The sequence below is a fragment of the Bufo gargarizans genome, chromosome 3 (assembly GCF_014858855.1).
Source record: "Bufo gargarizans isolate SCDJY-AF-19 chromosome 3, ASM1485885v1, whole genome shotgun sequence".
Lineage (NCBI taxonomy): Eukaryota > Metazoa > Chordata > Amphibia > Anura > Bufonidae > Bufo > Bufo gargarizans.
This window is the reverse complement of record NC_058082.1, coordinates 459,467,203-459,491,788: the sequence shown is the minus strand read 5'-3', so window position 1 is coordinate 459,491,788 and position 24,586 is coordinate 459,467,203. Positions and strand designations below refer to the sequence as shown.

The 24,586-nt window shown below is 42.2% G+C and overlaps 1 protein-coding gene across 2 annotated transcripts in view; it reads right to left on the bottom strand.

Moving 5' to 3' along the window:
• Positions 1 to 6,370: 6,370 nt before the first annotated feature.
• Positions 6,371 to 24,586, bottom strand: part of SYTL5 (synaptotagmin like 5) — a 237,780-nt gene continuing 219,564 nt past the window's right edge. For both annotated transcript variants that reach the window (XM_044286622.1, XM_044286621.1), the window contains exons 15-19: positions 18,228 to 18,389; positions 13,102 to 13,213; positions 10,533 to 10,662; positions 9,383 to 9,591; positions 6,371 to 8,370 (exon numbers count right to left, since the gene is read on the bottom strand). In XM_044286622.1, coding sequence (XP_044142557.1) covers positions 8,213 to 8,370; positions 9,383 to 9,591; positions 10,533 to 10,662; positions 13,102 to 13,213; positions 18,228 to 18,389 — 771 coding nt within the window. In that variant the 3' untranslated portion in view covers positions 6,371 to 8,212. The remainder of the gene's footprint in view (positions 8,371 to 9,382; positions 9,592 to 10,532; positions 10,663 to 13,101; positions 13,214 to 18,227; positions 18,390 to 24,586) is intronic.

Here is a 24,586-nt window from a genome sequence, read left to right as displayed (position 1 = left end):
ATACTGCATGCACGGGTTGTTGTTACTTTTTAGTTTTTTTGTGCAGGTAAAGATGACCTGTCGCCTCTCCTGACATGTCCTTCACTGCAAAATGCTAGTAAATCATAACCTCTAGCATGAATAATAAAGGAATGGCACAACATAAGATGCTCCAGAATTATAATTACATGGGGAATGTAAGTATTTGCTAAAACAGACGTGTCAGGAGAGGTGACAAGTCCTCTATAATAAATACAATGTGGTTTAAAAGGGTACAACTTTAGAAAATAATAGATAGAGTCCAGCTCACCTGCTTAAAGGGAACCTGTCACCAGGATTTTGCGCATAGAGCTGGGGACATGGGCTGCTAGATGGCTACTAGCACATCCGCAATACCCAGGTCCCATAGCTCTCTGTGCTTTTATTGTGTTAAAAAAAGTTTTGATTGATATGCAAATGACCTGATATGAGTCCTGTAGCCGGAAATGAGTCAAGCGGAAAGGAGCCCAGCACCGCCCCGCATCCTCCGAATCTCCTCCTTGCTGGCTGACGTCACAGAGCTGGAGCGCCGAAATCTTGCGATGCGAGAGCTAGCGCATGCGTAGTTCGTTCCCTGTGCTGATGCCAGTACAGGGAATGAACATGATGCCGACACTGCGCATGCGCTAGCTCGCGCATCGCGAGATTTCGGCGCTCCAGCTCTGTGACGTCAGCCAGCAAGGAGGAGATTCGGTGGATGCGGGGCGGTGCGCGGCTCCTTTCCGCTTGACTCATCTCCGGATACAGGACTCATATCAGGTAATTTGCATATCAATCAAAACAGTTTTTTAACACAATAAAAGCACACAGAGCTATGGGGACTGGGTATTACGGATGTGCTAGTGGCCATCTAGCAGCCCATGTCCCCAGCTCTATGCGCAAAATCATGGTGACAGGTTCCCTTTAAAGGAATTCTGTCACAATGAATCCTGGTGCACGGAAAAGGTAAGACCTCGGGAAACTTAGCTAATAGAAAAAATCCAGCACCAAATAAATGTAAAGCTGTGCGTTCCTTTATTACAGTGGTAAAATTCATGCAGCAAATCAACGACATCCAGTGACATCCATCTGTTAAGTCAACGCGTTTCAAACAAAACTGTTCTTAATCATGACTGGTCGCAATCCCTTGCGGCTGCCACTTTGGGATTGCGACCACATCTTGGATAACCCCTTTAAGGTTACTATTATTGTTTCAACTACGGTGATGGACCATGTGATGAGCGCAGTGACATCACCAAAGGTCCTTTTCCTCCCAGGTCCTCAAAGAAGAAGAAAGAAGAAGAGCTGGGCTGCGTGAACAAGTGGATGAGGTGAATTACATTTTTTTATTTCTTTTTTAATCCCCTCCATCCCTAATTTACTTAGCATTCTGTATTAAGAATGCTATTATTTTCCCTTATAACCATGTTATAACCCCATCCCGATCATCACCATCCGTGAAAATCCGCACTTGCTTGCGATTTTCACGCAGCCCCATTCACTGCTATGGGGCCTGCGTTGCATGAAAAATGCACAATATAGAGCATGCTGTGATTTTTACGCAACGCACAAGTGATGCGTGAAAATCACCGCTCATCTGCACAGCCCCATTATAATAAATGGGTCCGGATTCAGTGCGGGTGCAATGCATTCACCTCACGGATTTCACCCGGGTGGAAAACATGCCCGTGTGAAAGAGGCTTAAGATAGCTTCCTAGCTGTCTTACATTTAGATAATTTTCTACGTCTAACGCAGGCATAGAAAATGATGAATGAGATGGGCCTGCCTGCCACAATTTTAGACCTGGCGTGAGCAGGGAGAAGTTGCAGATAGCCGCACAACTAACTTTTATGTTGCTTTTGAACAGCCTCTGGGTTCTAGTGCATCTATTTTTAGACAACCACAAGTTTTTTTTTTTATTATGCAAGCGCTCACTAGCCTGCAGGAGGCGGTGGATTGAAGCGCTGTGAGCGCTGTACTTACCACTCCTCCCTGCTTGCTCTTCTTGGGGCCCAAGCTGCTGTGTCCTGGCTGCCTACAGTGTCAGGACGTACAGAACACTCTGCCCCGAGAAGACAAGGGACTGGGGAGACTGCTGGACGTGGCGAGTGGTGGCGGAGCAGGAAAGGTAAGTTATTTATTTTGAAGTCTGATCTGATGTCTCATATGGGGGATCTGAAAAGTCTAATGGGGTCTGGAGGTCCGGTCTGAGGTATAATATGGGAGTCTGGAAGTCTAATGGGGGTCTGATATAGGGGTCTGGATGTAAAATGGGGTCTTATATGGGGGTCTGGAGGTCTGATACGTGGGTCTGGAGGTCTAATGGGGTCTGAGAGGTCTAATGGGTGTCTGGTCTGAGGTCTGTGTGGTACCAGTATTTTCAGGGGGGCTGTTTCTGCAGGATAGTATTGGTGGGCATAGCGGACAAGTATTGAGGGTGGCAGGATGGGGTGTTGAGAAGGTGGGGAGGATAATGGAAAAGTAATAAACTAAGATGTCTGTTTGTTAAACTCTGCAGAGATGAGACATGGCTGAAATAAATCATCATGGCAGTCTGGTCCTAAAGGAGAAGATGAGGAAAGAGAACATCTACATCAGAGGAGACATCACTTTCACAACAGTGGCATGCGAACAGTTCACAAAGTGCACAGAAATACTGCTACCCTTGGTCTGAAAGCCAGTAATTATCCTTTTTACAACTTTGATAAATTGTGCCTGTGACCCATGACAGAAACGAGGGATACGCATGCACACACAGCCTATCGCACACCTTATGTACTCACCAAGCCAGCAAACCACACGTGACTTCCTTCATGAGCTGCACGCTGACGACGTTGAAAGTAGGAAGTGGTCATAATAATTAAAGTATTTTCTTCTAGGTCCTCTTTCGCACATCAGTGAATCGCTGTCTGTGGTCTCCATGGACTGCTCACACATCCATTGACTTTAATGCTTGCATTCACACATCATTGGTTTTCCACTGACTGCACTATTTTGTCCATGATTACAGATCCCTCACGTACATTATAGACTATGGGTCTGTTTTTCATTAATTGTTGGTAGGAGATGCACTGGAAACTAATTTTCAGCCTAGCAGTGTACATGGAATATGGTTGACACACAAAGGGCAAAAAATTGACACACAGACTAAATATGGATCCTTCATGGCCATCTTCACAGATAAATCACTGACCTTCTTGTCACGGACATTATCAAGGATGTGTGAAACTGTCCCAACTACCATTACCTAAAAGAAACAGTCAGGAGTCCAGAACCTAATACAGCAGGTAGGTAGGTAGGTAGATAATAGTACATTGCAGTTAGATAGTAATGTTCACATCTAAGGCCTGCTGACTGCCCTGTAGTATGGTCACGTTATTACACACATATCACACATACAGATGCAAACTAAAAGTACCCTGGGCCTATATTTAATACTACATCAGGACCCTCACAATGAAAAAAATGGTTATGCATTTGAGTTGGGTTACAGGGAACCCATCACCCCGATTTTGGACTATTATCTACAGAAATACATGTGTATTACTGTAGATGAGGACCCCAGATCACTATTTTTTATTCTCCTACTGCACCCAATTCCCCCACTGTCAGTGCTCAAAGCTGCACTGAAATACACCCTCTGGACTGTTGCATAATGGAGAGGACTCGGGCCAATGCAGCGCAGTCCTGACAGTTTATTTCAATGCAGATCTAAGCACTGACAGTGGGAAAACAAGTGGCAGTAGGAAAATAAAAAATTGTGATCTGGGCTCCTTATCTGCAGTAATACTTATGTATTACTGTAGATCAGGGATGTCAAACTCGTGGCCCTCCAGCTGTTGCAAAACTACAACTCCCATCATGCCTGAGCATACTACAGCTATCAGGGAATGATGGGAGTTGTAGTTTTGCAACATCTGGAGGGCCATGAGTTTGACATCCATGCTGTAGATAATAGGCCAAAATCAGGGTGACAGATTGCCTTTAATGCTTTCTTATATTCCAAAGCTCAAAAATAAGTCAGTACCGACTGGGGATGATAACTTACTATGTATTTTCCTAAGAGTCCCTGTAACACCATGCATTTGAACATTATTTAGCGATTTATTTATTTTTGCCCAAAAACATCAAACTCTGTGTGCTAATAATTACAGAAACGAAAATACTAGAAAATTAAGTTTTATTCCTTGAAACAAAGTTTACATGTCAATGACTTTTTAATTCATTCACAACTTAAAGAGCCTCTGTTATAATGATCAACCCTGATAAAATAGGCATATTGCCTGGTAGCGTTGATCATTCTGATTAAAATGATACCTTAGTTATCTTTGTATGTAGCAGCATTTTTATTATAACATTTTTATTAATGTGCTAATTATCTCTATAGAGCACCAAAGGGTGGGCACTGGGCAGAAGGGTCGGAGCACTGCTATTCTAACACTCCTCTCCTCTGTGCACTCTCCCCTCCCCTTTGATTGACAGGGCTAAACATTACATCCAGCTTTGTATTCGGACACCCCTAATATCATCCTTATGTGAAAACTTCTTGAGCCCCTCAAACAATAACGTTGGAGACTGAGTGGTCTTATAATGTAACAAATAGTCATTGGTGGAACCACTAATTATGTCGAATGAGTCATTAGTGTCAGTGTGTGCTGTGGTTTAGACGCGGGTCTCAGCACTCACCTGTGGCAGCGGAGAATCAGGACAAAGGAAAGAGGGCTGTACGGGCAGGAGGGAATACTCACCTCTGCTCTCAGTGAAGCAGCCTGAAGTGGAGGAGCCGGCGGCTTCACTGAGAGCGGAGGAAGGCAGCTGCTGGGAAAATCAAGGACAGGTATAAGCGGAGGAGCGCAGTTACTGAGAACATCAAGGACAAGTATTCATGATAAAGTAAATTAGATAAAATATTAGGTCCCATTTATGTTGGCTGTCAAAGAAAGAAAAGTGCCCTTGTTGCTCATAGCAACCAATCAAAGAAGTTTTTCAGTACAATACAATATGGAAATTGGTACCATATAGTCCTGGTTATAGGACAGTGTCTATAGGTGGTCCGCTGGGAAGCGCACCTGCTGAAGGGTAAACACATTTTGGAATATTCAAGAATTAGTAATATTTCAATGTTATTATGCTGCCCAGCACAGTTGTTTACATGCTGCTAGGGCTTGCTGTGAACAGTTTTACCAATATGAAGGACTCCCACATATATTGCCTCTATATACAGCTGGCTATATCACCCTCTGTTATAAGCTATAATGCAATGCTGCAGTTACTCACTGTCTTCACAGGTAACACACTGAGACACTGTCCAATCTGCTGTATGCTGGAGGGAGGGAGAAGAGTGGAAATTGCAAGCAGAGTAGAGAACAGGAAACTTAGAGGGGACGTCACTGGACATCATACAAGCAGGAGATGAAGACCAGGCACATGGTCACATACAGTTGTGTTCAAAATAATAGCAGTCAGACATCACTAACCTGATCAATCACTGTTTTTGGTAGAAATGATATTTCTACATGGCAAATAATTTACTAGCAGGTGAAAGGGGCATGTTCAAAATAATAGCAGTATGAAATTCAATTAGTGAGGTCATTCATTCTTTGAAAAACAGTTGGCAATTATTGCCCTTATTTAAGGAAGGAAGACAGCAAATTAAAGTAATATTGTTCTTTTTAGGTCTAGTGGCCGGAGACAGTTTGTCAGATGACCCCCAAACGCTGAATTCAAGCCACTGTACCCTGTGAAGACAGTGAAGCATGGTGGCACAAGCATCATGATATGGGGATGTTTCTGATACTAAGGTGTTAGTCCTATTTATCGAATACCAGGGATTATGGATCAGTTTGAATACATCAGAATACTTGAAGTCATGCTGCCTTATGCTGAAGAGGAAATGCCCTTGAAATGGGTGTTCCAACAAGACAACTACCCCAAACACACCAGTAAACATGCAACATCTTGGTTCCAGACCTACAAGATTGACATTATAGAGTGGCCAGCCCAATACCCGGATCTTAATCCAATAGAAAACTTGTGGGTGACATCCAAAATGCAGTTTCTGAGGCAAAACCAAGAAATAGAGAAGATCTGTGGAATGTAGTCCAGTCATCCTGGGCTGGAATATCTGCTCACAGGGGCTAGAAGTTGGTTGACTCCATGCAACACAGATGTACAGCGGTTCTCAGAAACAGTGGTTATACAACTAAATATTAGTTCATTGATTCAAAAGAAAGCAAAATCTTCATACAGTTTTGAGTTTATATAGTGAATGTTTGAGTTTGTAAAGAAGAATACAAACACTGCTATTTTTTTTTGAACAGTCTAATATTCACTTTTCTTCAATGTTTTTAGAGGAACAACACAAATTTGATATATTTTCCTTCATGTTTTGATTTGGAATAGAATGTATTTGTGTGTATGGAAACATATGTATGTAACACACTGCTATTATTTTGAACACAACTGTAACTGCATGTCAGACCGGCTTACAGAGACATCTCAGTTACACACGGTAAGCTAGTAGGTAATATATTTTGCTGCATTTAAACATTTTGAACACAATTTTGAAAGATTGGAAAATCCTTGTAAATTATACTTCAGTTATTCTCACAAAATACATGGCAATTAGAGGGGAATTCTTCCTATATTAAGACGGGCAAAGGATAAGATCAGTAGATGTCTGTTTGCTGGGAACCCGACTAATGCTCTAAACAATGAAACAAAAAACCTTTGTAGATAGTAGACAATATACGGTAAAAAATGTTTACACTGAAAATTGTGCTGTACAGGTCCAAGTCCAAAAACCCCTCCATATGTGTGGGATTGGTTGGCGTTCACAGACTTAACCATGAAGATGCAGGCAGCATCTTGCAGAGCAGGGGAGCTGAGCAGATTTATATATAGTTTTACGGGAAAAGATCCAGTAAACCTTGTAATTTATTAATTTAATATTTGATCTTTCTGAGCTCAGTGGTCATGTCGGTGGACCTAGTGATTGACAACTGTCTCTGTACACACACCTTGTCACATGTCTATGTGTTATCAGTCTGTGATGAAGTACATTCATTCTATGACTTTCTATTAATACATTAAGTGCTGGAAATATTTAGCTTTACCAAAATGTTTGTAAAATAGGGTATGTTCACATCTGCATCATGCTATTTAGAGAAGTCACAACACTGTGTTGGATAAGTCATATGGAAGATCCAAACAGCGCCAATGGACCTGATTGACTTATGATCGGGTCTGTTTGGTTCATATTTTCAGTTGTTTTGAAGGCAAGAACAGCGCTGCATACGGTACTATTTTGGTCATCAAAAGACACAACTGCGACAGAGGCTCTGAACAGAATCCCTGAATGGCAATGTGAACATAGCCATACAGGTGCCTTTTGAGTTTTTTTTATTTTTTTACTATTATAATGATGTCTTATTGTGATGATACATATTAAAGCTTTACTACGCAATCAACACGTTAATGCTATTGTTATACTGATTCATTTTTCTTATGGGTAAGTTGGGGTACAAAAAAATGTAAACTTGACCACATGGAAGATTGCTGCTGTCTGCCTAATATACCAAGCACAGCATCGTACATTGTATTGTGGCTGTGCTTGGTATTGCAGTTCAATCCCATTCACTTGAATGAGACTGAGCTGCAGAAAGGCCACGCGAGCAATGGACACAACGTTACAGGCCGAGGAAGAGGCAGCAGCAATTGCTTGAGTATCGTGGCTACTTTCAATAGCTGATGTCAGGAGATGGACTGCTACTGATCTTATATTGATGATCTATCTGAAAGTCAGATTTTTAATATTTAAGTCCTAGATGACCCCTTTAGGGTTCTTGCTGCTCAACCTGCATTGAGCAAACCTGAACTTGGAGTAGGTAAATACATTTATCTATAACATCTGGACTTTCTATGGTAAGAACAGACATACCTGTACAACAATATATAAAAATAGAGGTAACTGTCTTTTTTAAGAATGCTGCATATCACAGACATGTATCTAGAAATGTAATTGGCACTACATTACAATACAAGCAAGAAATGAATCAAATATACAAATCATGGTAACTACCATCTTGTTACAGTATTACAGGCATGGCAGTTAACTATTAAAAACACATTACAGTAAAAGCAAGCAAGATAATCCTGTTGAACATGAAATAAATTACAGCCTGCTCATAACTTGTGCTAGGATCCTTCTGAGATCTAAGAGTTCTGGTTCATATTCTTGCTTCTGGCCATGGTGGATCTTAGCATGAGGATTCCTTCTACTAAGGTTCCAGGATTGTCCATCATCTTTTGCCACAAATACTTCTCTTCACCCTGGGCATCCATCCAGGGAACTTCATTTCCATAACTTATACCTGTGGAATGGAAAGTGTGCGAATTTAGTATCGCAACATAACTAGATCACTAGAGAACTACACTTTGTAGACAGATCTTTTATGGTTGCTGTACCTCTAAGATATTGTATATGAGCTATAAATTAGGTATCATATGATTACATAATATTTAAGTCAACTAAAACAATTGTTGTTAAATTTCACCTGACATACGACAGTTTTGGCTGAAATAGTTTGTTTTGATCAAATTTAGACTAATTTAATTTAGACAAATTTAGACTAATTTAGACTAATACCTTTAGTATTGTACAATAAGCTGATCACAGTGCTTCTCCCTGCTGGGACTCCCAGTGATCAACTGTAATCCATGGGAAATCCTGGCAGTACATTATCAATTTGCTTGCAGTGCCACTGCAGGGGAAATTAAGTATTGCACAGTGCCTATGCAGGTTCTCAAGAGCGAGAGACACATCAGCTGATACGGTATTTAGGATAGTATTTGTGCCTTTTCTAACCGAGACTGGATTTCTCCATCGGGCAGACACATAGTACAATATGTTTTCCATAAAAATAAAAAAATATATACAAAAAGGAAACATTACATAAATGGGCTTATGATCAAGAATAAATAATAAAAGGACGAGTTGAAAGATTAAATGACTGTACGGGCAAATTTCATTTTGTTGGAAGGGAAGCGTTCTCTCCCGGCAATCGCCTGCTCGCTTGCTGCTATTACATGCAGTGATCTACTCAGCAACATGGGGAGGAGCTGTACATTGGTTTCCCAGCGGCAGATCGTAATTAGACAACTCGATCTGCCGCCGCCAAATCCTAAATTTTCAGCATGATGAAGGATCTAGGGCCATTACAGAATAGAAATAGACAGGGGGCTCCGTTTATCTGAATGAGTATCATTACCTATATGTGTCTGCACCTATGGCATACTTAGCTTTGGAGGAAAACTATGCCATGGTATGAAAAACAAAATGTGAAACAGATTCATGATCACCAGTGCTAGTGAGTTAGTACTTACCACTGCCACAGCCTAAGCAGACACCACCCAAAAATATGTTGCTTGACAAGGATTCATTATCCCACACTGTAAGCTCTAGGCTGACATTTTGCAGGTCATTGGGCTGAAGGTTGGTAAAGGTGAAGGTATGGTTCCACTGAGGGTTCACAGTCTTTTTAATTATGGGAGTTTTGTGCTTTGTGGATTTGCTGTTTTCTGGCAGTAGATAGCTAAGGAAAGAAACTCAGCTTAAATGAACATCACAAAAGCAAAATGTACAACAGCAAACGAGAAGTACATAACATTGAACCCTTAAGGACTGAGACAATTTTGTGTCACTTTATGTGGTAAAAACTTTGGAATGTTTTTACTTATCCAAGCCATTCTGAGACAACTTATAAATTGGCAACTTGTACTTTATTCTAGTGGTAAATTTTGGTCGATACACTTTGCTTTCGGTCAATATGTTTTATTTCATTTATACTCATTTCTCTGCTTTTAAAACAGTCATAGCTCACAAAATAGTTATTAATTAATACTTATGATACGCCCACTTGAGGTTGGCATTAGAGATCAGCAAAGTTTAAAAAAAATTGATTAGAATTTGTCAAAAAATTGATTTGAATACAAATCATTTTCATTGTATGTAGAGGGATGCAATGACGGGGATCGGCGATCGCGCCGCCACCCCGGTTATTTAACCCCTCAGCTGCTCAGGGGTTAATCCGGGTCAAAAAAAAATATTATACTCACCTTATCCACTTGATCATGGAAAGGCCCATCTTGACAAAATCCGCCAAAGGACCTATAGTGAGCGTGATGACGTCACCACGTGATCTTGCTGGCCATGCCATGATGTCAGCATGATCACATGGTGACATCTTCATGCCTGCTACAGGTCCTTTGGAGGGTTTTCTTCAATCAAGATGGGAGCTTTCCACGCTCAAGTAGATGAAGTGAGTATACATTTTTTTTTCAGCCATTTTAGGAAAAACTGACTCATTACCATGAAGCGTGAGGAAATTTGGATTCATGGCAAATCGAATTTTCCCTAAACTTTGGATTGAATTCCACTTCGGATGCTTTTATTCGATCAACACTAGTTGGCATGAAATTTCAACCTGAGGCTGGAGATCACTGAATATATAGATCTGAACAGAATATGCCTTACCCTTTAACAAATGTGTCTGAAGTTCCCCCTGATTTCACAGCAGTTAGATTTTTGGCCTCCTTAACAAATACTTCAAGTAGTCCTCCTGTCGGCATAGGAACTTTCTTTGACCTCCTGAAACTTTTCTTTCCTGTTAAATTTAGAAACACAATCGATTTTACCACATTACTCCAATAGTGTATGGGTATTTTTAGCTAAATGGGTTCTCCAGAACTAATACACTGATGGCCTATCCAAAATGATAGGTCATCAATTTTGAGATTGGTGGGGGTTCAACTCCCAGCATCCTTGTAGATAAGCCGTTTTGCCATAGCGCCGACGTCAGAAACAGGCACCAGAATTACACAGCAAGAGCTGCTTACTGCTTCTACTTCACTGCAGTACCCATTTCCAACCACTGAACAGTGGACAAAGCTGTGTAGTTCCTATACCTGTTTCCAGCGCACGAGCTACTGCAAAACAGCTGATTGGCTGGGGAGTCAGACCCCCACCAATCTGATATTTATGACCTATCCTAAGGATATCCTAAAATCTTGGAATTTAAAAAAGATGTGGAGTTTCTATCTCCAGAGTGGACATAGCATACATTAATTCTTGTAGCAATTCTCCAACAGCTAATGAAAAACCTTCTTAGAAGTGTGGCGGCTGTTATAGAATCAAAGACAAAAAAACTTGATGCCCATGATTCTGTAATAATAAAAATAATCAGTATCCAAAAATGTTCGGCCAGGGTTTTATCTAGCATATTTTGTTATTTTAGTATACTTTAGTAAGTCTTTAATTTTTAAATAATTAAAGACACTAGGGATTTATTTTCTGTTTTATATCTATTTTACACAATTCTGTCTACACCCACCTTACATGTAGATCATCTATAGGCACAATAAGAAACTAACTAATTTGACTGAGGGTGTTTAGTAGGTACAGAAGATGTAATCTAGCACTCAAAAAGGACCATCAAAAATATGTAACTGTATTGCCAAATACCAGGAACATGATTCTAATCACTTCTCTTACGTGTTTCTGAACCACCCGAGTCCTTAAAGAGGTTGTGTCACTTCAACAAATGGCATTTATCATGTAGAGAAAGTTAATGCAAAGCACTTACTAATGTATTCTGATTGTCCATATTGCTTCCTTTGCTGGTTTGATTAATTTTTCGATCACATAATACACTGCTTGTTTCCAGGGGTTATGACCACCCTGCTATCCAGCAGAGTTGGTCACACTTGTACACTATAGGAAAAAGCGCTGGCTTCTCTGGTGTCCGAGACTGCAGGAGTGCACAGAGGCTGGCATGTTTTCCTATGGTGTGCAAACACGGCCACCAATGCTGGATTGCAGGGTGGTAGTAACCACTGGATATGAGCAGCATATAATGTGATGGAAAAATGGATCAAGCCAACAAAGGAGGCAATATGGACAATCACAATACATTGGTAACTGCCTTGTATTAACTTTCTCTACATGATAAATGCCATTTGCTAAAATGAGACAACTCCTTTAATTATAGTCCATAGCTGCAGGAGATACTCACCCACTAAGAGCTCACCACTTGCTACCGGACATATTAAAAACCCAAAATTTTTGCTTCAAATAAACAGAGAACAAACTCCACATAATGTTATAACATTAACATTTCAAGATTAAATTTGTTCTATGGTTTAGGCCTTTTGGATACAAGGAATCCACTAAGTATCCAGTAACCCTCTCTATTTAGTAAGTGTCTCCTCTGGTCTACGTCAGAGTGTTTTGACTCTTAAAACCTGAGAACTGTAAATACCAAGATAGACAGTACTGGATAGCAGGCACTTTTTTCAGTAATAGCCTGCTGTGCCTCAGACTGTTCTGTCCTAGGACTCTCAGTATTCATGTCCAAGTGTCGTAGACATGTAGGCACAGAGACATACCAGCCAGTATCTTTTTTCCCCAGGGACCCGTCGTCTTGACATCCCGGCAGAGGCCCTTATCATTAGTAATCGTTCTGCTTGCCTGCTGCTGTGTGACCATGTGTTCCTTGCTTATGTAGCTAGTCCACATCAGGAGACAGTCAGCAGAACGATTATTAATGATAAGGGCCTCTGCCGAGATGTCAAGACGACGGGTCCCTGGGGAAAAAAAGATACTGGCTGGCGTGTCTCTGTGCCTACATGTCTACGACACTTAGACACGTGCACCAGGGGTAGAAGGTGAGGTGGTGTTATGTTGCTTTTTATGTGATCCATAGGTACACTTCAGCTACCATTGATAAGAATAGGCAGAACAAAAACTGTAGACACAAGCCTGCATGATCCATCATTAAAAATATAATTTAATGGTAATTTAGGCTTTTTGTGTGGCGTTTATGGTATATTTTTTGTTGGTACAAGTTTACTGAAATTTTTAGGGGAAAAAACAACATAAAAAACTGTAGCAACATTGTGGCTAAACTCGGCAAGTGTGAACCTAGGCTTTGACTTTCTGATTTATTTCTCTTTCAGGAAAAAGCTTGAGAGTAACAGTTCACCTGCAAACCTCATGTCTTCAATATACCCTAAAAATACAGTATTTTACTAATACAAGACTTTACCTGTTGATACTGATTCCAGAGGAAGAGTTAAGTTTTTTTCTGGAGGTGTATAGTGTAAGCCAATTATAATTTCTCCTTTATACTGAAGAGTTACTTCTGATGTCGAATCCATCTTATAAAAGAAACAAATGACACTTTACACGTATTATCTAAACGTCTAAATTGTGTATACACATATATTTTTTTCTGGTAGAAAGCCACTTAAAGTGGCACATTGAACTTCTGTTTGGGCCACCTCAAGAAAGTATGTCCTTTATCTAAAGCATGTAAATGTAGTATATTGAGTACCATGGATGCGGATATGTAGTCCTGCTTGACCAATTACTCAAGTTATATAGAGGCTTGAGGTGCTGCTAAGTGTCTGCTAACTTGTTTTTCTAAAGGGTTCTGTCCAGTTAGATGGCTATGCACTTTTCTAGTACAACCTAAAATTATCTACAGTTGTAAACTATTCTATGACAGACTATACAGGACTTGCCCTTATAGCATCTTCTGCAGCACAGTTATGACCAGGGGCAGACACAGCCCCAATGCAAGAACAGTATATGATCCCCATGCTCTCCAGTAGTTCAGCATTAAGTACCACCCTTATTTCTCCGTATCAATCCACTAATAACTGTGAGCTGTGAAATGTATTAGCTCTGTTAAATTTCATTTAGTAGACAGTAGTATTATCAGTTTTTTGGGTAACAAATGGTATGTCTGCCCCTGGTTATGACTGTGATACTTTCTTTATTTTGGAGTGCAGCAATGGAACACGGGAGGTGGGGGGCACCCCCCAAAATTTGCTAACTACTTTTCATGCTTATAATGGCCTACCAAAAATACCCCATACCCCTCTCACTAACCGTCCAGCTTGGAGCCCAAATATCTTTTTACGACTCAGTTTGTGTACTGCCACACGGGCATTTTCCGTGCAAAATGTGCGATGAATCCTTGGCAAGATCTGCACACGTTCCATGCAGATTTGCTGCAGATTTCACCCTATGCATTGCAAAGGGAGAAATTCTTGAGGAAAATCCACAGCATAAACTGACTTGCTGCAGACCTAAGATCTGCACTACACGGAATAGGTGATAAATGGACTGAATGGAGTAGCACATGCATGCTTGACCACCACTATTCAATTTCTTCCTCGCTGCTGTGCACATGAGGAGGAGCAGGGGAAACACATTATAGCAAATGGGGTCCAAGCATCACCTCCCTCAGTGATCAAACTATAATGAATAGCCTGCTAAATAATCCCCATTATTTTGGTCAAGGGACCTTTAAACCATAAATGCAGGTAGATATTGCTTAAAGGAAATGCGTCACCAAAAAGGTTATATGCCAGTTAAACCAGATAGTAACACATATCCTTTTCTTCGAATCTGGTTTTAATTTATTATTCAATTTCTGAACATGATTATGGGGGCGGCCATCTTGCCTAAGATATTATTAACCGCACTTAGGAAAATTGCTTTGCGGCAGCCCCATGGTCCATAGACACAATGGTCAAGAGGGGACCTCATTGACCACTATTGGAAAGTTTTCTAGCCATGCTCTGTGACCTGTGCAGAGGTTATTGTACAAGGAAAGAATAGATGAGCTCTGACAATCACCTATTGTGAATGGTGGATCCTGACTTATGTGATATCTCCTTATCATTACAGGCAGGTTTAGAATGGTATATAAGCGCAATAAAGTGATCTGTACAGACCAAGAAGTCCCAACTATTATTAGACCTAGTGGCCAGTGTGCGAAAACTGTAGACATTTATGGTTTTTGTTTAAATATAGTTATTGACATGGAAAATGAAAAATAGCATCAACATTTTTGGGGAAAATATGTTAAACCTAAAAATGTGATTTAACCCACATCCATTTTACTAGGCCATTTTTTGCAAATCTGACACACTTTATGTGTTAATTAATAATTTGGGAATTCTGAGATTGTTTTCTCGAGACACATTGTGCTTCATGACATTGGTAAATTTGAGTAGATATTCAAGGTAAATATATACCTTTTAAATTTCACATTTATGTATAAAAAAATCCAAAATTTACAAAAATTTGGAAAAATTCGCTATTTTCAAAATTGGAATTTCTCTGTTCTTAAAGCAGATAGTATAATTCATTGTAAAATAGTTATTGCTTTACATTCCCTATATGTCTACTTTATGTTGGCATCATTTTGTAAATGTCATTTTATTTTGGACGTTAGAAGTTGTGGAGCTTACATAATAGACACCACCCATATTTATGGACGTGGCTATACCTAATATGTATCATGTTTTTGTGTCTCCATATTCTGAAAAAAGACAATGCAGCAGCACTCTGCATACACAAATAAAGTACAATAATGCCATAATTATAGAAAACATTCTGGTGCTAATGCTACGCTTATTTTGCAAATTTGAGATTCTTGGCAAATACATTTTGTACAAAATTATTTGGGTCCGTCTGCCAAACGTCAAGGCGATCTCTATAAGACGGAACCTGACACTAAATCCTACCTGTTATGTGCCATAATGGCCACCATAAGATTCAGGGAGTGCAGGTTCAACATGCATGCTGGGTCCACTTTGCTTTTTACCATTTTTGGTGCCATAATGGCCTCCATTAAATCTAGGGATGCAGGTACCAACATGCATGCTGAGCCCACTCTATCCTTCTCCTGTTTCTATGTTTCTATGGTGCCAAATGGTTCCAATAAATACAATGGGAGCAGGCTATAGCTTTATACTTACTCTAATTAAAAATCAGCCTATGGGGCAGACAGGCTAGTTCATTACACCAGATCTCTGTGTAGGCTTCACTACTGGTTTTGGCTCACAATAAATGATTGAAATAACTGACCAAATAACTGAAGTGTGAACTCAGCCTAAACCCCACCCACTTTTCTTGCCAGTTTTGAAAATTGGGGGAAGTGTAAAAAATCCCACATTACAGGGCAAATATGGAGTGTGCCATATTTTTTTTAAAATAGTGATAAATTTGCACCTTTCAGATGCATGCAACACAGATAACCTGTGAAAACTGCAGCTGTAGCTTTATAGCTAAAAGTAATACCTCACTGATTCCCCAACGCTCTTATTCCAACCATTCCCCGCCCTCTCCCAGTCTCTACTTCATGGTCACTCTCAACATGGAAGTGTGATCACTTAGCCAATCAACGGCTGAGGTAGGTCATTGCTGCAGCCAGTACTTGGCTGAGCAGTTACGTTTCTGTGTCAAGATGGTGCAGAAAGTAGAGACTGGCAAGGGACCCAGGAAATGTTGGAGTGGGAGCAGTGCGGATCGGTGAGTATGTCTTCTTTTAGTCTTTAAAGCCATTCAGAAAATGATATTGGCCAAAAAGTCTGTGTCGCTGCAGCTTCAGGGTATATTCACAAGACGTGGTCATGTCACAAGTTTTTGTAGGGTCATGAAGCCTAAAGACGTACAGTTGAAACCAGAAGTTTACATACACTATATAAAAAGGCACATGAATGTTTTTCTCAATATCTGACATGAAATCAGAATAAACCTTTCCTGTTTTTGGTAAATTAGGATTACCATAATTATTATTATTTGCCAAAGGCCAGAATAATGAAAGAGAGAATGTTTTAAGGCATTACTTTCTGCAAAGTCAAAAGTTTACATACACTTCAATAATATTTGGTACCATTGCCCTTAAACTGCATGCCTTGGGTCAAACATTTTGGATATCCTTCCACAAGCTTCTCACAATAGTTAGTCAGAATTTGGGCCCATCCCTCCTGACAAAACTGGTGTAACTGAGCCATATTTGTTGGTCGCCTTGCTCGCACCTGCCTTTTCAGCTTTGCCCATAAATTTTCAAAAGGATTGAGATCAGGTCTTTGTGATGGTGACTCCAAAACATTTCAATTTGTTATCCTTAAGCCACTTTGTAACCGGTTTGTCTGTATGCTTCAAGTCATTGTCCATTTGGAAGACCCATTTTCATCCAAGCTTTAATTTCCTGGCTGATGCCCTGAGATGTTGCTGTGTGCATTTACAAACATTAATCTGGCTTTTTATGGTTCTTTTGGAGTAATAGCTTCTTCCTGGCAGAGTGGTCTTTCAGCCCATGTTAATACAGTACTTGTTTCACTGTGGATATTGACACAATCTTACCAGCTTCCGCTATCATCTTCACAAGGTCTTTTGCTTTGTACTTGTGTATAATTGTTTGTACAGATGAACGAGGCCCCTTCAGGTATCTTGAAATTGCACCCAAGGTTGAGCCAGACTTGTGCAAGTCCTCAATTCTCTTCCTGATATCTTGGCTGATTTCTTTAGACTTTCCCATGACGCTACACAAAGAAGCGGTGTGTTTCAGGTGTGCATTTAAATACATTCACAGGTGTGTCTCAAATTTAGGCCTCATGCACACGGCCGTGCGGCTCACATTCCGTGCATTGGGGATCGCAATTGCGGTCCCCAATGCATGGGCAACATCCGTGCAGTGGGCCGGACCCATTCAACTTGAATGGACATGTCATATTTTTTTTGTGGTAAAGAAACACCGTTTTGCATCTCCGGAATTGCGGACCCATTCATGTGAATGGGTCTGCATCCATGATGTGGGCTGCACACGGCCGGCGGCGGTGGATTGCCGATCCGCCGATTGCGGGCCGCAATACAGCCATGGCCGCCCAACGGCCACGTGCATGAGGCCTAACTCAGATGTTGCCAACAAACCTAACAGAAGCTTCCAAACACATGACATCATCATATGGGCAGTCCAGAATTGCGTAAAGGCATAGTAATCCTAGTGTATGTAAATTTTTGATATTGCAGAAAGTAATAAAAATGCCTTAAAACATTCTCTCATTATTCTGGCATTTGGCAAATAATAATAATTATGGTAATCCTAATTGACCAAAAACAGGAAAGGTTTATTCTGATTTCATGTCAGATATTGAGAAAAACATGCATATGTGTCTTTTTATATAGTGTATGTAACTTCTGGTTTCAACTGTATATGTGTGAGCAAGCATAGATTTATTACTTTTCAATTGTTGACATTTACAGTTTCCAATTGAACGTAGAATTTCTTTTCAAAGCTGCACATACACATATCTGCGTAATGGGATACAAGACAAAGCATACCTCCATTAGGAAATGAAATATAGAGCTCACCTTGGGTTGCAGAGGAAGACACACATCTTCTTGATTTTCAAAATTGCATGTATCGAGGGGAATATTCACTTCACCTAAGAAACTATTACGTCCAAACCGGTCATTATGCCAGACAGACAGTTGTAAAGTTCTAGTTTCTAACTGTGTGTGACTGATTACATACTGAAATAGAAAAAAGATGGAAAAAAACTGTAAACATAAGCAAATACATTTGGGGTATTCATCAATGGCTCTATGCCAGTTGTCCAGCATACAAAAGTTGTCTCAAATGTTTGTACAAGCGGCCATTTGAACAAAAATTTTCAACTTTTTTTTAACTTCCTGCTACTCTTGTCACTTTATGGAAAATATTGGGTGAAGCTTAGTGGGAAGGGGACATGGTCTCTGGCTGCACAACGTACTGTATTTACTCTAATATATGTCAGAAGCTGGCATACATTATAACCCAAATCTACGCCATCCAGGGGCGGACTGGGCCGGGGGGCAGGGGGGCAATTGCCCCCGGGGCCTCCCTGGCTTGCTGTCCCGGCCGGAATACACAGCCGCTTTATGCCAGGGACGCTTTATGCCAGGGACGAGACGGGGAGCAGGGGAGCAGTGCTCCGGAGCGGCGCAGGCGGCGCGATGACGTCATCGGCGCGATGACGTCATCGCGCCACCTGCGCCGGTCCTGCGGCCGTAAAGTGATTGCATCTCTGTGCTGGCTGGAGGCGGGAGTCCAGAGAAGCAGGGAGGTAAGTATGTCTGACTGACTTTTTTTTTTTTTTTCTTTATTTCTGTCCCTATCTGGCTACTACTGGGCTGGCACTTTATGAGAGGGGTGTGGGGCAGGGGGCACAATCTGGCTAGTGGTGGCTACTCCTGGCACATTACTGCCAGTAGTAGCCAGATTAGGGGGGGCCCCCCTATAATGTGCCAGGAGTAGCCACCACTAGCCAGATTGTGCCCCCTGCCCCCCACCCCCCTCATAAAGTGCCAGCCCAGTAGTCTACTGGGCTGGCACTTTATGAGGGGGGTGGGGGGCACGGGGGCACAATCTGGCTAGTGGTGGCTACTCCTGGCACATTATAGGGCCCCCCCCCCTAATCTGGCTACTACTGGGCTGGCACTTTATGAGGGGGGTGGGGGGCAGGGGGCACAATCTGGCTAGTGGTGGCTACTCCTGGCACATTATAGGGGGCCCCCCCCTAATCTGGCTACTACTGGCAGTAGTAGCCAGATTAGGGGGGGGGGCCCCCTATAATGTGCCAGGAGTAGCCACCACTAGCCAGATTGTGCCCCCTGCCCCCCACCCCCTCATAAAGTGCCAGCCCAGTAGTAGCCAGATTAGGGGGGGGGGGCCTATAATGTGCCAGGAGTAGCCACCACTAGCCAGATTGTGCCCCCGTGCCCCCCTCCCCCCTCATAAAGTGCCAGCCCAGTAGACTACTGGGCTGGCACTTTATGAGGGGGGTGGGGGGCAGGGGGCACAATCTGGCTAGTGGTGGCTACTCCTGGCACATTATAGGGGGGCCCCCCCTAATCTGGCTACTACTGGCAGTAATGTGCCAGGAGTAGCCACCACTAGCCAGATTGTGCCCCCTGCCCCACACCCCCCTCATAAAGTGCCAGCCCAGTAGTAGCCAGATTAGGGGGGGGGGGGCCTATAATGTGCCAGGAGTAGCCACCACTAGCCAGATTGTGCCCCCGTGCCCCCCTGCCCCCCACCCCCCTCATAAAGTGCCAGCCCAGTAGACTACTGGGCTGGCACTTTATGAGGGGGGTGGGGGGCAGGGGGCACAATCTGGCTAGTGGTGGCTACTCCTGGCACATTATAGGGGGCCCCCCCCTAATCTGGCTACTACTGGGCTGGCACTTTATGAGGGGGGTGGGGGGCAGGGGGGCACAATCTGGCTACTCCTGGCACATTATAGAGGGGCCCCTATCTGGCTACTCCTGGCACATTAGTGGGGGGGCCCTATCTGGCTACTGGCACATTATGGGGGACCTATGGCTACTGGCAGATTACAGGGGGGGCTATGGCTACTGGCAGATTATAGGGGGGGCTATGGCTACTGGCAGATTATAGGGGGGGCTATGGCTACTGGCACATTATGGGGGGGCATATGGCTACAGGCACATTATAGGGGGGCCCTATGTGGCTACTGGCACATTATAGGGGGGCCCTATCTGGCTACTGGCACATTATAGGGGGCACTATGGGGACATTAGCTCAACTGGGGATATTACAATGGGGTATTTTGTGCACTGTCTATTATAAGGAGAATTATTTCTACTGGGGGGGGTGGGGCATTATGGTGGGCTTTATTACTCCCCCATGGTATGACCCCCTAGTAGCAGCCCCAGCCTCTCCCTGCTCTGTGACCCCTCTGCCCCTTCTCCAAATCCTTATTATGAAATCTTTCTCATTAGGATAAAACACAACATCAGCTCCGCCGAGCCCCCGGCCAAAGCGTAGAAGTGGCGTCCGAGATCCCCAAGGGTCAAGTAACTGTAAGTTTTCAAATGAAATATGTTTATGTTATACACATATAGCCTACACTGTGCCACACAATATACAGTTTCTCCTGCAAAAGTCTTTAAGTGTCATGGGGGGGACACAGAGCAGCGCCCAGCGGGGAGGAGAGAATACACGGATGCAACACTGTATCAGCCAGAAAATGACACTTTCGGCATTATACCAAAAATGCAATTTTCGGCTGATGTGTTTCGGCGGCCGATATATCGGAGCATGCCTAGTTTATTTTGTTTTACTGTGTTCTAATTTACATGGCTGACGGAAGTGGGGGGGGGGGCTCAGTGGGCCTCTGGGTGTTACTTGCCCCCTGGGCCAAAAGTTGCCAGTCAGCCCCTGACGCCATCTCATAGCTGAAGAAAATTAGCTTCTCTAAAGATGTGCACCTTTTAATAAATTTGGTGCATTTCACTCCAGCACACTTCTTATTAAGACTGGTATATGAAATGCCAGTCTTAAAAAGCATCTGTCACCATGATCAACTGCTCTGATGCCTGGCTCTAAAATCTTACACTTGCGCCAAGGCAATAAAGATCCCTTGTGGTCATCCTCGCTCTGAGATGTTCACAGTACACAGTACTGCCACCGGCTCATGCTTGAGACTTCAGGGTCAGGGATAGGAGCAGTGAGGATACTTGGCCCTGTCAATCCAATTGTGAGGCAAAGTAGCAATGGGGAGATGCGGAGGTGAAGCGGTGCTCTGAGAGGCCAGGCCAGACCCTCTGTGCTCTGTGTATCTCTTTTACATATAACTAAAAATAAGATTCTCTCTGCAGTGGTAATACCGATTGCAGAGAAAAAAGGCTAATTTGAGTCACCATAGAGTTGATCATGGTGAAAGATGCACTCTTCCCCTATAGTATCTACCTACATGGCAGAAAAACATAATATAACTAAAGTAAAATGACTTTCATGCATCACTGGATGGATGCCTAAAAAATCTTAAATGTCACCTAGGATAAAATATCAAGATACGGTATATTTGAAATAAGAATGGGTAAGTCATACTAATTGTTAACATACAAAATGTATTTTTGCAGCTGACAAAAAAAAAAAATCACTGGTCAGATCATATTAATTGAGGAAACACTGCATTTCATTTCAGACTTACAAAAGCATGGATGGTCATGGCTTTCTCCTTTTCAACATGCAATTGACTGTAGTTGTATGCTTTTTCTCCAGAGTGATGAAACCCTTACAATATAGATATTTTTCATAGACTGGCCAATTATTGGAATTAGTGTTTGTAAAAACGTTCATTCCCAGTAACTGCCCTGTGTAAAAATTAGCGTTTCTGTGCTGCAGATCAACCTGTATAAAGATCATCATCATAAGCTGTCATCTCCCTGATGGTCAATTATCAAGAACGTTTTATTTATTCCCGATAATTGCCTGCTAAATCAGTCAGTGTAAATGGATTTATAGGGCTCATGACCATATCTGTTTTTTGGATCTGCAAACGGCGGATCCGCAAAACACGGACCCAGCCCGAGTGCTTGTGCTTTTGTTTGTTTTTTTCTCCCGCAGAAATGTCCTATTTCCTGATCGTCCTTGGCAGCACACACTAAAGGGTTAAGTCCCCTAGGTACAACCAGAAATAGAGACCAATTATCAAGATTGAATAATTAGCATGGTACCTCCCAATATAAAGCCCCACAGAACATGCAGAGCCATGTATTTTATTTTCTCTAGGAACAACTTGAAAAGACCATCACCCACAGTTATCCCCTGCCAGGTCTAATACTTTTGTCCCTCACCCTGAAGATGGAGACAAGAGTGTTTTCCCAGTGCATTCAGGCAGCACTTCGCTCTATTTTCTGCTTGCCTCCCTCTGTATGGACGTGGGTTGAGGTTGAGGCAGCAGAAACACACGCTATAGCGGAGGTCCACGTGCAAGATGATACTGGGGAATCAAGATGTCTCGCGCATGCACACTCACACTGACACGTCCCAGAAGTATTTAACTACGTGGCCCAGTAACCATGTGCGCTTGCCAGGACGCTACTCCCGTTGCTTGCCAAGGTAAGAAAGGATAGCCTACAGGGATAACATACTTGGCAAGATCTGGCATAGGTTTGGAATGCAGCTGTCTTCCTCTGGGTACACTCTTCGGTGTTGTTGGGGTATTAAGAAACTCTTTGCTGATACTCCTTATTTATTTATTCAGATGTCTGTCTCTCAAGGGCAATCTCTTAAGATAAAAAGAAAGTCCAGACACCACTCCTGCAGGAATTGCCAACAACCTATGCCAGATGATGCTCCTTCTGATCTGTTTAAGGACTGCACTCCTGTGGTATCTGAGTCTCCTCAGAAAAATGGTTTTCTGGACTGGTTTAAAGATCAGTTGTCATCCATATTTGATAAAGTCAGAGCCTCAAATAAGAAAGTAAAAACATCTCATAAAAATTCTGGGCCACAGTATATCTCGTCTTCTGACAGCTCCTTATCTGAGGGTGAAATAGACTCAGGTCTGTATCTGAGGATATGGAGGACAATATGCTGTTCCGTAAAGAGAAACTAGGGGGTTTTCTCAAAGTAGTCAAGGACACTATTAAATCCGACAGAGATGTTTCTGACAAATTAAAATGTGACAAATTGTTTTATTTTCCTAAAACGGGAGGCAAAGCCTTTCCAGGGCACCCACTGCTTAATGATTGGCTGAAGCAGGATTGGGACAGACCAGACAAGAAACCAGATCCAAGTTCCAGATTCAAGTATACATATACATTAGCGGACGATACATGCAAAGAGTGGATGTCGGTCCCTAAAGTAGATCTACCAGTAGCCAGATTGTCAAAAAGGGTGTTTTTCCCTCTGAAGAGGCTTCCCTAATTAGGGATCTGGTTGACAAAAAGGCAGAGTCTCTTCTTAAAAAAGCATATGTGCCCACTTCACCTTCCTGTTTACCGGCCCTAGCCTCTGTACCAGTGGCAAGATCTTTGCGGATCTGGCTTTCCCAATTATCCCATGACCTAGAAGATGGGGTCCCAAGGGAGGAAATTCTAAAAAGTATTCCGGTTTTGAAACATGCTTCTGAATTCTTGTGCAATTCTCCACTAGATTCGTTGAGATTTGCGTCCCGTTCATTGGCGATTATTAATGCCGCCAGAAGATCCCTATGGATTAAACAAGGGTCGGGTGACCTCTTGTTTAAGTTCCACTTCTGTAACCTTCCGTTCCAGCCCACATCTTTATTTGGTCCACAGTTGGAGAAACTCTACAGTCATTAAATGATGAAAAAGCTACTACATTTCCAGAAACGAAAAAGAAGCCTTTTAGATCCTTTCAGTTTCAAAGAAGATCCCCTAGATTTCGAAACAAACAGCATGAGAGACCTGACTTCAGAAAAAAAGATAAGAAGCCTGCAGAGCTATGACGCAAGATTAAAGGAGTTTGCCGCAGCATGGATAAATATGTGAGGCGATGCCTGGGTCGTTTCCACTATTCAAAGAGGTCATGTCCTGGAGTTCACAAAATACTCTACAGATCAGTATCTTATAAATCAAATAAGTGATCCTTCAACTACTAGAAGAATTCAAAGAAAAAATTGCATTGGATCCGGTGCCTTATGTAGAAGCAGGGATAGGCGTTTATTCAAAGGTCTTCCCAGTGCCCAAACCAGGAAACATGTGGAGGCTAGTAGTGGATCTAACGTACCTAAACAAATATATTGCCAAGAAAAAATTCTGAATGGTATCGATCCGCTCAGTAATCTCATTACTAGAAGAGAACAGCTATATGGCATCGATAGATCTCCAGGATGCTTACTTATACATTCCTATCTTTCCGAAACATCAGAAATATCTGAAAATAGCGGTTCAGACTCAATGCGGAATATCCTATC